The sequence below is a fragment of the Nilaparvata lugens genome, chromosome 6, assembly GCF_014356525.2.
Source record: "Nilaparvata lugens isolate BPH chromosome 6, ASM1435652v1, whole genome shotgun sequence".
In the NCBI taxonomy this organism is placed as follows: domain Eukaryota; kingdom Metazoa; phylum Arthropoda; class Insecta; order Hemiptera; family Delphacidae; genus Nilaparvata; species Nilaparvata lugens.
Genome location: NC_052509.1, coordinates 15,829,204 through 15,845,574, shown reverse-complemented (window position 1 = coordinate 15,845,574; position 16,371 = coordinate 15,829,204). Strand labels below are relative to the sequence as shown.

Below are 16,371 nucleotides of genomic sequence, written 5' to 3'. Positions count from 1 at the left end.
CATAATCACCAGGATTCAATTGTTGAACCATGGCCATTTTGTAGGGATGAAATCCTAGATCTTTATGTAAAATACGCCTTACTGACCGATCACTGATGTTCAGTTCAGAAGAATGTCTCCTAGCAGATCGATTAGGACTACAGAGTATGGCTTGCCGAACTCTTTCCACATTTTGTGGAGTGCGTACAGTGCGATGAGCCCCTGGTGGTCGTTTATTCATTATTGTTCCTACTGAACGAAATGATTTTACCCAACGTAAAATGGTGTTACGAGTGGGTACATTTTCATTTCTCTCAAGATTGAAATGACGACGAAACTCGCGCTGAACTGTAATGATACTCTCATTATTACGCACAAAACTGTCGTAAGTAAACACACGATGTTGCACATTCCACGAATCCATGATGCCGATTAAACAATGACTAGAAAAAATGGTATGATCTACCGAACACATGTTCACTTCAGCTGGCCCAATCCGACTACCCAAATCAGAATACTATTTTGTTCTAAAAACATCCACCCTTCCTGCCGCACCCAGTACATTAACAAACATTGAAGAGATGGTGATTAAAATACTGAAGAAGAATGTCTGAAAAAGAAAGCTAATACTAGAAAAAAATTACGGGGTAGGGAAGGAGAAAAAGTCGAAAGCTCCCTCAATCATGAATATGAAGAATGTTTGTTGATTGAAATACTAAGAAATAAGGATGATGCTAGACAAAATTTGTGGTTAAGAGAAGGGGAGGAAATCAAAAGCTTTTTCAATCATGTTTTTCCATGGAAGAGGTTTCCAATCCATAGACATTTTAGGAAGGGTTTAAGGTGAAAGGATGATCCCTAATAGATAAGGAGGATAGTTTATAGTTAATATGACTACAGCTATAGTTCACTTATATACTTAGTTATATAGGTAGATAGGTTATAGATAGAACGGTAATCGTTTTGTGAGTAATCGTTTTTCAATCATGTTTTTTTCAATCATTATATGATTGTGTTTTTTCCATTGTTGATAATGATTCCTTTCACAGAAATAATTGAAAAGTCCATCTTTAACTCAGTTTCCTTAGCGAAATAAACTCACACTGAAGCTTCTAGAGCGTTCAAAAGTTCAGAAGAAGTGAGTTTTTGAAAACATCTCTTTTTACTCTATTTTATAATGCATAGAACTTTTTATAACAGTGTATAATTATGTTTTGCTTCAAATTCATGCTTACTTTTTCACGAATTATTAAGATATTTGAAGAGATAACTATTTCTAGTCTAAATTCAAACTTCATCTATAATTTAATATTTAATTAGACACATTGAAACCAAATCAATTTTGTAATTCAAGATGCATGATATACTGAGACAGTTGCAATTATTAAGAAACGTTTTTTATGTCACACCTGCATTGATATGAATGTATTTCAATTTTGGCTCATTCTAATGAGGTGACTGTTTTGTTTAGCGGAAGGGGAACTGAAGCAGGCCTCTATCACAAGTATACCGGGCTCTCAGATTCTCTTAATGGACAATCTGTCTGATTCGTTTCATTCAACGCAAAGTTCGCTTTCAGCTACTCCATCCACAAACCAGGTAATTCATCAATGTAAAACAGAAAAGTGTTGAAAGTAAAATAAATGAAAAATAGTTTCCCATTATCCATTTCCATAACTCAATCTTGTCATAACTGGAGTCACATCATTATTTGGTGAAATTTCTTTCATTGTTCTAATAATTTTAGGAGAAATGTTGTACTATCCTATACATGCAGTAGGTTTCATATCTTGGCTTTTGAACCTTTTTTCAAAATTCAGCTTTTCCAGTTGAATATTTTTATTTCTATGCTGTAAATTTGCGCTTTTGCTTCGAATCTATTGCTGAGACGTTTCTCGCACAATTAGTTTGTCTTCAATTGCCCTCTAAACTATAAAAAATCATAGAATACTAGTTTGAGATGGAAATCAACTCGAACATTCTGAATTCTGAGATGATCAATCCCAGAATTCTATAAATTTCCAAAAAAAATTTCATCTGATTATATCAGAATTCATTACAAAATAAGATTATAAAGAAAACCCTATTTTGGGAATTGCTATTTGAAGAATACTCTGAAGCACATCATTGAATGGCTATAATCAAGCCTGGTTTTCTCAGATGTGATGTTTAATTTTTTAGAAACCTTATTAGACGCATGTGTTATGGTGTTCTCTCTTAATTGTTTCTTTAAATACAAATTATAATCAATTTGTGTAATAATTATTGTCATATATGTTTTTGCTTGTATTTTGTGTTTAAAACCACATCTGTAAATAACATTATTATCAATGTGGAATGAGTAAAATTTGTGGATCAGTTTTCTCTAACTTGGTCAATAACTTTTTCATGTAGTAGTGATCATTTTGCTGTTGCCTTGAGAGACTGGCTCGATTCCCGGTCCAGGGCTGGCATTATGTATTCATTGTTCATCTCATTATTCATCCATAGGTAGTTAGAAACTCATGTTTTATTGAACCCCTACAAATCAGAAGAAAAGTTTCAGAGAGCCATTACGTTTTTCTGTTTGGTAGAATTGATGAGAACAGAATTCTGTACCATTAAGAATTCAACTTCTTGTAAATCTGAATTCCTAGTTTTTCTTGTGATCCTATTGTTACTTCGAGATTTTATTGTGTACGAACTAAGACAACTTGAATTGACTATAATCAGTTTCTAGCTTTAGTATGAAATCTAAAGCTTTCGTTTACAGCCACAGCTTCAGTTGAGCCGTGAGCTTGCTTCAATTATTTGCAAAGGCTTGACTAGTAGGTTGTAGTAGCTTATCTTTCTATGTGAGCCAAACTGTTGTAACTGATATTGCACTAGCTTGAAGCTTTGTTTTATTCCAGCGATTCCTATTTCATTATTTTACACATTCTTCAAGATGAACGTAACTTAATTATTAATTTTTGTAGAAAAGGATATACAGAACATCTTTGATGTATCTACATTGGAATAAGCAAACTTCAATGTTGCTTCAAGTCTTCATCACATGTAGAATTTGATGCCAGTGAAATGAGTGTCGATAGTGGGGTGTATTTTAAATGTTATTTCATTTTTTCATGCATCCATTATGTTACATCATTGTAGTTTTCAAACCACAATAGCTTCTAACACTAGGTCCTAATAAATTATCAAGAATTTTATTTATCATTACTCATTCATCAGTTATTTTATTTCACTGCTTTTTCTTAATTTTTCGATGTTGTAAACATGGCTATTGCTAGATCATAATTATCAAAAAAGTTATTCATCACATACATCCATTACACCATTTTCCCCAACTCTCTGTTGTTACATACATTATTGTTACTTGAACATTTTTTTCAATTCAATTAATTCACTTAATATAAACATTATTCATCAGTTTACATGAATTAGGTAATTTTATTTCCCCCAATTCTCTTTTGTTATACATACATCACTGTTACTTGAACCTAACAATTATCAAGAAAAAATATTACTATTGATCCATTACATTCTCCCCATATTTTTGTTGTTACAACCATCATTGTTGCATTCATTTTGCTTGCATCTTGACAATATCAGCACCCACACACACATTTCTGTTGTCGAAATGCCAATAGCAGCTGCCACCGATGCCACCACTGCAGCAGCAGCAGCAGCAACAACAGGTGCCTGCAGCCACAATGCCCGCGTATTTAGCGCCGCAACATCTGCCCTACTACCAGTGGGCGGTGCCGCCTCCCGCTCCGGGCCCTTTGCGACGTCGCTCGGCCGCGGGGCGACCCTACCGTGACAGTCTGCGGCAGCGCGAAACCATGCGACGCGTGCGCAGTGTCAACCTGGCCTCTATCAATGATGACGTCACCAACAAGTACTGGTGTCAACCGGCCGACACTGTTGGGTTGAGGCGGACGCTCTACGATCAAGCAGTCATGATGCAAGCTGTAAACAAGTTGGGTCAACAACAGGTAATGGAGAATGTAAGACTGCAACAGCCCGGCAGGAAATTGGGGCAATTTGAACAACAGACTGGAGCAAATAGTGTAAATTTTGATCAGCCTGTGAGAAAACTGGGACAATATGAACAACAAATTGGAACAAACATCAATTTTGAGCAGCCTTTGAGAAAACTGGGACAATATGAACAACAGATTGGAACAAATGTCAATTTCGAGCAGCCTTTGAGAAAATTGGGACAGTATGATCAAGGAATAGAGAATACAAGGTGTGAGAATCAACCGGTGAGAAAAGTTGGACTGTCGGAAAATGCTATGTTTGATTATAGAATACCACCAAATCAGTATGACCAACAGTATAACCAACCAATAAACACAATGGTTAGAGCAGTAGATAACACGAGGGGTGATTTTAAAGTGCCGGCACTGCCTGTCAAAATGCTGAATGAGCAGAACGTTCGGATGCGGAAAGTGGGGACGGCTGCTCCTCCGCTGCCCGGTGCGAAGGAAGCAGTTGATGAAGAGAAGGAAGCGGGAAGGCAACTGTGTCGGTGGCCGAGTGATGGATTTCTGGCGGCAAAAGATAAAGTTGAAGATGTGGAAGACAAAAGGTATCGCAGGACCAGTTTTGGCTCGAAAACTAAGAAACGCCCAAAAAGAATTCCAAATTCCTACAGTTCGGAACCTAAAGATCTGCTGCGTGCCCGTTTGAAACAAACTCAAAGTATGATGGATCTAGGGGAGGAGTCCAGTTGGACTAACTATGAGAATAGAATACAACAGGAACAGTATGACAGGATGCATCAGGAACAACAGCATCCTGTGATGACGTCATCGGTGACTACTGTGCATGCGCCGGACCCAGTAGCCTATCACCGAGCGTCGTGGAGTTGCTATGACAACCAGCGTCTGCAGGAAAGCGCGCGAACTTCGAGCTGGTCTGACCTGAGCGCGCATCACCAGCGCATCTATCGGCCTTGGTTCGATGCCTCGAAATCGCCCACGGTAAGCGCTAAACACAGGACAACACCCGGAGAGCATGTTGACGCTAAACACAGGACGATGACTGCAGGAGGTGGCTCGCTTTGTCTTGTTTTGGTGCTCTGTTGTTGTCGATGTGTTTGTGTGTTAACTTTGCATGGCAAGTTGAATGATTTTAACTGTTGCCTGATGTTCAGCAAAAGTAACTGAGATAAACTGTAACAAATAATCTAGAGAGGAATTGGTGAAAGTTATTAGGCTATAGGAGCAAATAAAAAATATACAAATAAACAAGATTAACTGTGAAACAAATAATTTAGACAGGAACTGGTGAAAGTTATTAGGCAATCGTAGGTAATGAAAATAGAGAAGCGGGTGGGGTTAATGCAGTTTGAGAAATTAGTAAAGGCCTATTCTACAAAAATATCGAAAACTAAAAGTCTTCTCAATTAACTACAACTAATATGAATTTGAAAAATAACAAACTAGGAGAAATGTAGATGATATCTAGTCTATACAGAGACAATTAATTTCTAATGAGAAAACTGTTCATTGGTATAGCGTTCCTCAGGTTGCACAATTTACGCACATCATCGCAATGATCTAATTATTGGCAAAATCCATTTTACCTGTCAAATTTTTAATTTTTTTATCACTGATAAGTGTGGAGATCGACTATCATAGTCATGATGTGACTATGGGGTCTATGTGACTATGGGGTGGGCTAGCAAGAGGAAGTGCATTCATCCCAATTGATGTCTGCTTAATTTACTCTTACAATGATTCCGCAGTCACGAAGTGACTTATTGTTAAATTTTATCGGATATCGTTCCATTCGTGTCAACTTTCAGTGACTGGAAACTCATAATTTAGCCATTGTACAAATTTTAAGGCACTATTTTCCAGTATATAACTCATTGTATCAGTTCAAACATATTAGTATTTTGAATTCTCCTAATAGACTTTTCATCAAGGTGATTCAAATGGATATATATAGAAAACATATTCATATGATTCTCTCTTGGATCGATTTGCATTTCTGACTACTAACAAAACTAAAATAGTCAATTGGTACTAATTGATTAATGCACTAATCACTAGCTTTCTGAGAACACCTGGATAAAGTTTTTTCTTCAAGGATTTTGGAGGAATGAAACGCCTGAAAAAACGCCTATCTTACAATAATTACAACACTTTCTAAAATTATTTTTTGGATATTTTTACAGTAAGAATTTAACAAATTCGTAAAATTGTCATGAATACTGAATATTTCTCGAAGTAAGAATTAAATAGTTTCAATAGTATATTTCTCCAATCAATGCTTTAAAGTTTACTGGAGAAATATTTTGGTCTGAACTTCAACATTATTAATCATTATTTTTTGTTTTATTATCTCGTAATTATTATGGTATTATGCACTCTTGTTCATACTTTTCATAGCTATTGTTTCACTATACTCTGTCTGTGTATTTGTAAATTCATCTTATCAACATTTTATTCATAATATTATTGTGATTCATTTCTCTATTATTTGAAAAGTTCTGGCAGATTTACTTAAGCATAAATTATGTGTCAACATTTCATGCTCTTCAAACCTCATATACCAGAAGTATGAATTAATTAATTATTCATTATAGAATTCATGGTGGCTGAAAACAATTGCTTGAACTGCTTCAACGCATGTTTGTTACAAGTATCACAAAGAAAACCCAATCACAGATAGTTTCGTTACAAAACTCATTGGTGTTATACTCCCATTGTCTACTGTTTATGTACAGCATATAACATAATTTTTACTCTGTCTGATTATGGGATCCAAAGTTGAACCAATTGCGTATTTCTTATTAATCATTCTACAAATATCTACAATTATTCGTCCTATATTTTTATATGGAATTGAAAAGTAATTGAAAATGTCGAACTATTTGAACGCAATCAAACTATTCTACTTTAACAGGTGAAAATGAGGTAGTTTTGTATTGTAAAGTGAGCTTGTTTCTTCTGATTTTATCTTGAGGGTATCACTTACTAGAAACTGTCATTTATTTTCAATTATGAGATTTTCAGTATATTAAAATATTAGTTGTCTTATTTGCACATCAATCTATTGCAATGGTTTTGTTTCAATATTTATGTTTGATCACAAGGTTTTCAATTATTTGTGACACTGGTTATGGTGTATTTGCACATACTGGTGGAGGAAATTAGGCTTCTACTAACTGATGTGAACAATGCTTTACTTTTGTGTTTTATATTTTGTTTACGGTTATGTTATATTTTGTTCTGTCTGTCTTATCTGTTGGTCTGTTAAAGTGCAGTACATACTATTATCTGTAACCCATTATTGTTCACAAATGTATAGTTTTGGCTTCTTGTGTCAAAAGCCAATAGAGAGTACCTATTTGGAAGTGATTTTAATTGCAATAAATTGTATGTGCCCCAAGAATATTTCTTGTGTTCAATGAACATTTTGTCTTTTCATGAATGAATTGAATGTGTATGAAATCACTCTGTGTTTATAGATTTCAAATATGATGCTGATTCGAAATAATTTACATTTTTAATAGTATTGATGGTTTAGCATTATTTCATTTCCAACAAATTAAAATTGACAACTTTGTCTGTAATGCACTCATTTTATTCAATATATTTCAAATATCCCATGATTATTCAGTATACATTCACATGATGAATAGTGATTGATTTCTTATGTGTAACATTTTATGAGAAATATAATAATTTATTTTGTATTTCATAAGATATGAGAAAAATAATATGCAATCGAAATTCATAAACTCAGTTTAAAATGTTATCCGGTTTTCAAATTCTGGATCTGGAAAGTGATATTGATAACATTTTTGAATTGTTTGAGCCCATTTGTATTAGTATTAAATCTTTGATCAATAATAATAATACCCAGATGTTGTTTTCTTTCAATGCAATTGACAGGTTTTATATTTACTTGTTATAGGGTGCTACCGAACGTCCTTCCAATACTTCAGTAGAAGCGAGCAGTGAAGAGCTGAGAACGTTGCTAAAACGGTAAGCAACATTCAAGTCGTTTACTCATTTATGAAATTTTTTATTCGCAAATCAAACAATTGAGCGTCCGGCGAAACCCGAATGTTTATCATTCATTTTTAAACTTAATTGCAATTGAAAGTTGAAATCCGTATACTGTATTTCAATATTATGATGCTTTTTCTTGAAATGACACAAACAACTTTTCCAAGAAACCTTGAAAGATTTCTATTTTGCACTTTTGTCTATTGATATGCGTTAGTTGAGTGGTATACTCATTTCAGGACGTCAAGTTTTCAGTACGTCAGGTTTTCAGTATGTCAAGTTTTCATTTCGTAAAGTTTTTAGAAAGTCAAGTTTTCATTTTTCGAAATCATCAAGTTTTCAGTTTATCAAGTTCTCAGTTTATCAAGTTTCCAGTACGTCATGTTCTCAGTTGTCAAGTTTTCAATTCGTAAATTTTACAGTTTGTCTTGTTTTTATTATTTTAAGTTTTCATTTAAAGTATTCTGTTCACTATCTCATCTGTAGCTTTTACCTATAGTTATTTCAATCTTTTTACCTTATGGGCTAGTTGGTTGATTTTTCAACAAGTCCACAATGTGATACTTTGCTTTTTTGGTCGTAAATAAAATAGTGTAACAGTTTTATATGGTTGTAGATTTTATATAGTGGAGTTTATGCAACAGTTTCATAAGCATTCGTGAGATGTTTAAGGCACGCCATTAGCTCGCTAAGCTCACTCATTTGTGTCTTAACTCTACATTCAACTCGTGCGTTAAAAAACCGTTTTTTCTACAACTGCGCGTAAAGAAAGAATTTACATACTCAATTCTCCTCGTAAAACAGCTTATTTCTGAGGAGAATATACTTTCTCGCTCGCTAACCATCTGCGCATGCGCAGTAGATTTTCTTTACGCTCGCAAATCATTCGCGCATGCGCAGAAGAGTTTCTTTACGCTCGCTAATCAGCTGATGATAAGCAGCTCGCCAAAAGACAAACCACTCTTGGTCAGATCTTAACCTAAAAAGTCGGTAATTGTACCGATTCTACAGCCATGATGGATATCAGTGTAAACGAATTATTATAAACTCCGCCAGATATAAGTGATTCAACAGGTTTGTGCAGTTGTAGAAAAAATTTTGTATGTAATTCGCGCGTAATGCTTCTTTATCGCTCTTGCAAAATTATCACGCTCCGCTTCGCGTCGCGTGATAACTGTTTTGCGCGAGCGGTAAAGTCGCTCTTAATACATAAATAGCTATTATATGACTAACTCTACATCCAACTCGTGAGTTAAAGACCCTCATTATAAAACTGTTGTATAAACTACTATTTATTCAAACTTTATTTAAACTTCAGTTTATAAACTGAAATTAAGATGTTTATTTAAATGTGAAAATTGCTATTTCAGGCAACAAATGGAGTTGGAAGCAATGCAAGAAAGGCATAGGAAAGAAGTTGAGGCGCTGTGTCGACAACTATCTGGGGTGTCCACTGTACTCTACCAGGCTGTGTGTCCAGGTTAGCAATTTTTGTTTTACTACTTATAGTCGGTTCATCGAAAGGAGAGCCATCAATAAGACAAAGTTTGCGCTTTTATGCGTAAAAAAGTGATGGCTCATATCCGCTTTCAATTGCTCGACTCGTAATTAACAGTTCACAGTGCTGTAATTGACACAGAATCAGGTGAAACTGTGATTATTCAGCAGCCTTGATAGAGATTTTTAGATTACTGTGAATCGGTCTTGCTGATCCAACAGTCACTCTCGTACGCGTATGTTGTTTACTGAACTGACTATATATATTTTGCGCTATACCACAATTTCAAGTACCTTGATAGCTATCAGCTTTCAATACATTGTTTAATATTTATTCATTCAAAAATTGAAAAATTCTATATATCAGTCTTTTTAATATAAAAATTGATAAATTATGCATTATTCAATATAATATAATTAAAGGATACATTTCATTTCTCATAGGTACTCTTTTATTCATTCTTAAAGCAAATTATCATGAAATTACATTGCATCATGGTTTGTGTAACTAATTACTAGGTTGAACTATGTTTGAAGTTGACTGTTATTATTTTGAACATAATGTATGGCAATAATTCTAAATATTCATTTATCTATTAATCATATACTATTTGTGCAACTAGTGCGCAAAGTGACAGTTTGCTGCACCGAAAGAAACGTTTACGCACGAGCCGTAGGCGAGGGCGGAATGGTTTCTTGAGTGCAGCAGAGGAACTTTGCGCACGTATTTCACATTAAGTTTTTCCTACAGTTACCATTGAATATGAAAAGTGGGTAATTATGGGTAAAATTGCCTGAAATGCATCAAATGTTTTTCTGTGTAATTTTATTATTGATAAAAACCTTAATTTATTGTCAAATTGAATAAAAATGTTGTCCTTTGTTATAATATCTACTCAATAATTTGCTCGTTGTGCTTCGTTGCACCTCTGCTCACTGTAGCAGCCCAGTCACTGTTACCAACTTCATTTTGATTTTGCTGCACTGTTGCTTTATATAACCTACTAAGTATTTTGCGTTGCCATGTTGCAAATCTGGAGTGCAGAAAAATTTTTCCCGCACTAGAGCGGAAAAGTGATTCTTTGCGTTCTGTAATCAGTGCAGCAATGGCCACTTTTCAACGTAACTGTAGGAAAAATAAATTACTTGACTCAAGGAAAGTCTCTTCAATAATTCATACTAGTCCAAATCCAAATGTCAGTTTCAGTGTATCAGTTTTTCTCTTAAGGTCCAATTCCTAAGCGACGACTGTACTAACGGCTGTAGTCGATAACTGTATGTTTAAGTGGTCTATATTGTGTCGCCGTCAATACAGCGCGGCTAGAGTTGTTACAGTCGACGCTTAGGAATTGGACCGTTAAATGTAATACGTTAATATTTACACTACAAAAGACAAAATAAATAAAATACCACAGTATCTAAATTAATGAATTATAAAATATAGTTTGTAATTCTATTATTAATAAATGAATTAATATGGTCTTGTTTTTTATGAGTTTGTGTTATTTTATTCTCTAGTTTATATGTATATTTTTATTCTAATACTTGAGAATCTGACTCTCAAGAATACTATCAATCTGATTTATAATTCTTAAATGTATCCTATTTTACTTTGTTCAACTGTTTGAAATTTGTGCTTTCATGGCAAATACTGTAGTATTTTAGTTCAAGTTAGAAATAGAACTGAGATTTTGTAATTATTGACAAGTCGCCAGTCGAATGAGTAATACTCAAATATTGAGTAATGTGACAATTTATTTGGAAAAAAATTTGTTAGCAGGATCGAATAACGGGGGGCAAAGCCAGCCAGGGGGGAGCCTGGACGGGTACAGCACAGCGCCGCAGTCCCCCGATACCCAATCACGGCCTTCGACGCCCCCACCACAGCCCGCCGCCCCCGGCCCCATCTTCCAGATAGCCACCGCCGCCCCCGGAGCATTCTACTTTCAGCCCACCTCGCTCCGCCTCCTCTATCCGCAGCCGCCTCCACAACAGGCGCCAAACGAGCAAAGGTAACTAGCCAAGGAAAGGCAGCGGTTCAGTGAGATAGAGTAAGAGGATGATATATCCTGATATATCCAGAGTCTAATCAGAGCTGGAGGGTTTTTAGAAGAGACGTGTGAGATGAAAGTCTAGGTACAACTAAAACTAGTGACATCTATAGTTCCAGTTGTATCTAGAGTGTGATAGAGTAATAACGAGATGATCAATTTAAACAAGCTAGAGTCTAATTACAGCTAGTGGGTTTTGGGAGTGAGTGGGTAAAAAGATAGAAGCTAGATTGGGCGAGAGAAGTTCAGGTACAACTATAACATTTGTCATATAGAGTTTTTATCTGTATCTAAATTCTTGTGATAGAGTAATGTAGGACTTACCAGGATAATACATCTCTAATGAAAGCCGTATTAGCTAGACCATGATCAGTAGCGAATCTGTACTCAATCTAATATAATTTTGTGAGTGTTTTTATCCCAGTTAGAATGGTCCGGTTAAGTAATAGAATTCTAACTCTAGTTGGAATGATTAAACTCAACTAAGCAAAAAGGTAAATTAATGCTCCACTCTTGTCAAGAAAGATCAAGCTCATGTAACGATTGCTTCATGGAGGATGCAATCCTAAGTCTATTCTAACAACAGAATGAATAAACGAATATCAAAAAATATAAAAATTATTGAAGAATCTAATATGATTAAATTAATATTGATTATCACAGTATTATTATAATTTCCTATTAGCAAATTGATTTATGTAAGAAGTTTAAACCAATAAATAACTGTAATTGATATTTCAAACATAATATTTTTAAATGTATTACAGACTTGTATTTCACAGTAAATATTAAAATTGACGTACTTTTTTGACATTGGATATGGGGTAATAGTTTTCATTTACACATCATTATACTAATAAATAAATTCTAAATATGAGGACTTTACTTCTTGAATCTGGAAGCGATTGATTGGTTACAACATATTGTGTTATTGTGTAAACGGAAATTTACGATCACTAACTTGACTTTGAATGTTGGAATTTTGAATTTGCCCATGTATTTCATCAAGCGTGCGTCCTCCATGCAACGATCAGCTATTATAGCAAGTGATATTAGTTTAGATCCGGCAAGTGAGTTGTATTGAATGTGATTGGGCTCTAGCAAATCAGTCTACTTAAAAATGGTGAGCAATCTAGCTAGATCATTTTAACCTAGTGGTTGACTGTTGTAAGAGTCCCTCCTCACTTTAGTCCGGTACCACTATTATTCAGATATCAGGCAAATAATTTTTATACTGAATTTATTGAATTATTTTAGAAAGAAGATAATTGAATTAGTCGAATTTTATCCGTGTGAGTGTTATCCAATGATCATCATCAACATCATCATTATCATCATCATGGACTATCATGGTTATGACATTGTATTGGTCAACTGCGTTTTCAATTGGTTTTTATTACCTTGATTTCAAAGCTATAATCTAAATAAGGGTGGATGTAAAATAGATCCAGTTTTACTAATAGATAAATAATTACACTGATGGTAAATCTCACAACTGTGAGATTTATTGGTAATGAAACTTTGCTGTTATTTTTTAATAATTTGGGCTTTGCAGTGATCATTTGTATCATATATGTTCGTTTCTAAATATATCTTTTAAATTATTGTAAAAATTAAATTTTTAATTTAAAACATGTTTCATCTTAGTGCTTGGTATAAAAATCTGTCTCTTTTTAAAAATATCTTCTTAAAGTAGTTTGATCTTAAAATAAATAACATACCTCACGCACAAGTCTCAGAATCATGAGGACATCAACAGTAAAAACATGCTCTAGCTTAACTATATTTTTAGCAACCTTCATTTTGTTAAATAGTCAATTGAAACCATATATAATTTATCCTTTACTATGTAAAATATCATTCGTGAGACAGGTTCTTATCTATGCATAAACTGCATAATCTATTACTGTTGAATATATTACTCGTTAATGGGTTGAAAAATAAATAGTTTTTCAAACTAAAAAGTTCAAGACAAACTCATAGTAGGCCTACAGTAAAATTAATCTTCCAATGATAGATTTTTATGGTGATAATATTGATGACGATGATTATGATCATGATAATCTATATCAAATACTACACTAATATTGAATATACCTTCAATATAATATTTATTATTATGTATCCAGTATAATTTCTATTTATTTATTTATTTATTCAACATATTGATTCCTTTATAGAAATTATGAATTATTTTTAGCGTTCAGTGGAGTCATAGTAGAGAACTCAATTGTAATCTAATATCATTATGATGACCACTTTCTCTGTGATTAATAATATTATTATATTTAATTAGTAATTACATTTCTCCCTGTAAAATAGCTAGCCTAAATAAATATAATATAAATAAATATTATCTAATATTAGTGAAACTGTAATAATTATTATAAATTGAAGCGTTATTTATTTTTTTAGCAAATAAGTTCAATAATCGATCACATTACTTGGAAAATTTTCTAGTTTGGTCTGCTTTAACTATGGGGTTTTCTAGCTCTATTCATTTCGAATTCTGTTTTCTTGTGGGCAGTTCATGCTATTTTCATATTGAATCACCATTATATTTCCAATTTACGTTTTCTGCTATCATTTTTTCTTTTAATTTAAAACTTCTTATCGTGTCTTTTACTATATTTCTGGATCAATATGATTTCATCACTAGTTTGAATTTTTATGACGAGTTTTGGCATAAAGTCGCATTATATGAAGTATTATATCTATTATACTTGAGTATATGAATAAAGTAACGCTATTGGTTCTCTGTTCATTCGTAGAAACTCCAATAAGCGGAATTACTGTATTTAATTTTGGTATAAAAAACTAATTTAAGGTATGATTTTGTGACGATATGCCAAAAATCTTCAATCTTCCACTTATAGATTTGTAAAAGAAATTGAACTTATCTTGATTTATGATTTGTTTTTAGAATTGCAATACGCCAAGTGACTCATGTCATTCATGAAGGTGTTTCATTTGAGTTCAAGTATTTGTAAATGACGAAGAATTGAAAAAATAACGAAATAATATCAAGGAATTTTATTGTAAGAAAATGTGTGAATGGATTATTGAACAGAACTGAAAAAAATTGTCGAAGTTGTAAATATATAAATATATATTTGGAAATGTATCGAAAAAAGTTGTTGAGTCCATTTTTAATGCAAGTATTCATAGACCGTCACGCAGTACGTAAATTGCTTATTTTAGTAAACTTGACTATATTTTTAGGTGCGTATTTATCTGAGTAAATTAACAGCTTTCAAGTCTTAAATCAGTAAAACTGAAAGATTCTATTCAAACCTGAAATTTCTGATTTTCAATAATAGGAAATGATCACGTAACATCCAGTAAATCTGTGATTGAAGTTAGAATACATTATTCTCTCATAAGAACTCAGTAATATAATTAAGGCATTCTTCTACCGTATAAAATTCCACTTTTTCCAACCATCAATCGAATTTCTTCAATCTAGTTACACCATCTACAGAGAAAAACTATAACTTAGTTTCATTCTATTCAACTAATTCAGTATTTGAAAATTATGATTATGGCTTTCTTTTTAGTGAATAAATCTGATTCAAAGCTGGGTTCACAAGTAGGCTATTCATGATTATTTTCAAAAGCAAGAGTATTATAGCCACCGCCACCTCTAATGTATTGGAGGTAGCTATGGTATTATTTATATTTCAAAAATATTAAATTCTTTCTACTAGATCTTATGTGGATAAGTTTGCATTTTTGCATCGATATATATATTCACATGTCATTAGACAAATGAATAACATAAGTTTTTGATTAGTTGAATATTTTGGGCAGTACACAGTAAAAACCTGAGAATTTTATTGTTTTTCATTGAAGAAATTTTAGCTTCTTTTCTTATAGGATTTACTTTGAATTTTGATTTTTTAAACAGTTTTTAAATTTGAAAATACACTCATGTCTAGTCCTAGTCTGCTAACACAATGTATACGTACGGCATCAAATCATCAGTATAGAATTTTAGAGATCATCACTCTACACATAAATGAACCCCTAATAGTATTTGAACTGAGAACATATATATCGCAATTGACAATAATTTTCTTTATTTATGAAATTTCATATTCAATGAGAATGAGAGGGATGCGTTTACAGAAGTCTTGTGATAATAGTATAAATTTTCAACTTTTTAAATATTTTTGACCCTACACCAATTTTTTTATCAGTTTATCAACCTGATCACCCCAGCTTGACGAGGAATTCTTACTGCTAGAAATTTCTGACTACTTGTATAATACGATATTTCAATCATTGAAGAACTTAATTAAAAGAGTAGCTTTTTGAATAAAGTTTATTAATAGGGTTTTATCAATATTATCATTGGTACTTTACTGTAAAATTGATTGAATCACCAGTACATATCGATCATGGCAATTTCACTTCTAAGTCACTCTATCTTGAATATTAAACTTTCCCATCTACAGGCCAAGCAATTAATATTTGTACCAAGAAAGTATAGTTCTTTAACTCATTGTAAAAAAATTCCAAACTTTTTATCAATTTGAAGACTTTACAAATTGGAATTAATATCAATTCATCTTTTCTTGAACCTGTCAAAAAAACTTGTCCTCAGGTTAGTCTTGATTACAGATTTTTTCAGTTTGAGTATTGGAGACTTATCAAAAATTATAAGAGAATCATTATCGCTCAGACCCTTAATATTTTAGAGCATAGCCCTTTATATTTTTTAATTGCTCACTGAATACCTGCTCCTTGAAACACAGCCCTGCTCAAACTATTCTTAGTGCCAATAGAAAGAGGAATTACAAGGAAAACGGAAGTACTGTAGTATGAAGAAT

The 16,371-nt window shown here is 33.2% G+C and overlaps 1 protein-coding gene across 1 annotated transcript in view; it reads left to right on the top strand.

The window, feature by feature from the left end:
• The window catches only part of LOC111050075, an 83,933-nt gene extending 68,531 nt beyond the window's left edge, over positions 1-15,402 (top strand). The window contains exons 36-41 of the mRNA XM_039431365.1: positions 1,451-1,578; positions 3,609-4,949; positions 7,897-7,967; positions 9,362-9,471; positions 11,266-11,500; positions 14,463-15,402. Of these exons, the coding sequence (XP_039287299.1) occupies positions 1,451-1,578; positions 3,609-4,949; positions 7,897-7,967; positions 9,362-9,471; positions 11,266-11,500; positions 14,463-14,529 (1,952 nt within the window). The 3' untranslated portion in view covers positions 14,530-15,402. The remainder of the gene's footprint in view (positions 1-1,450; positions 1,579-3,608; positions 4,950-7,896; positions 7,968-9,361; positions 9,472-11,265; positions 11,501-14,462) is intronic.
• The last annotated feature ends 969 nt before the right edge of the window (positions 15,403-16,371 follow it).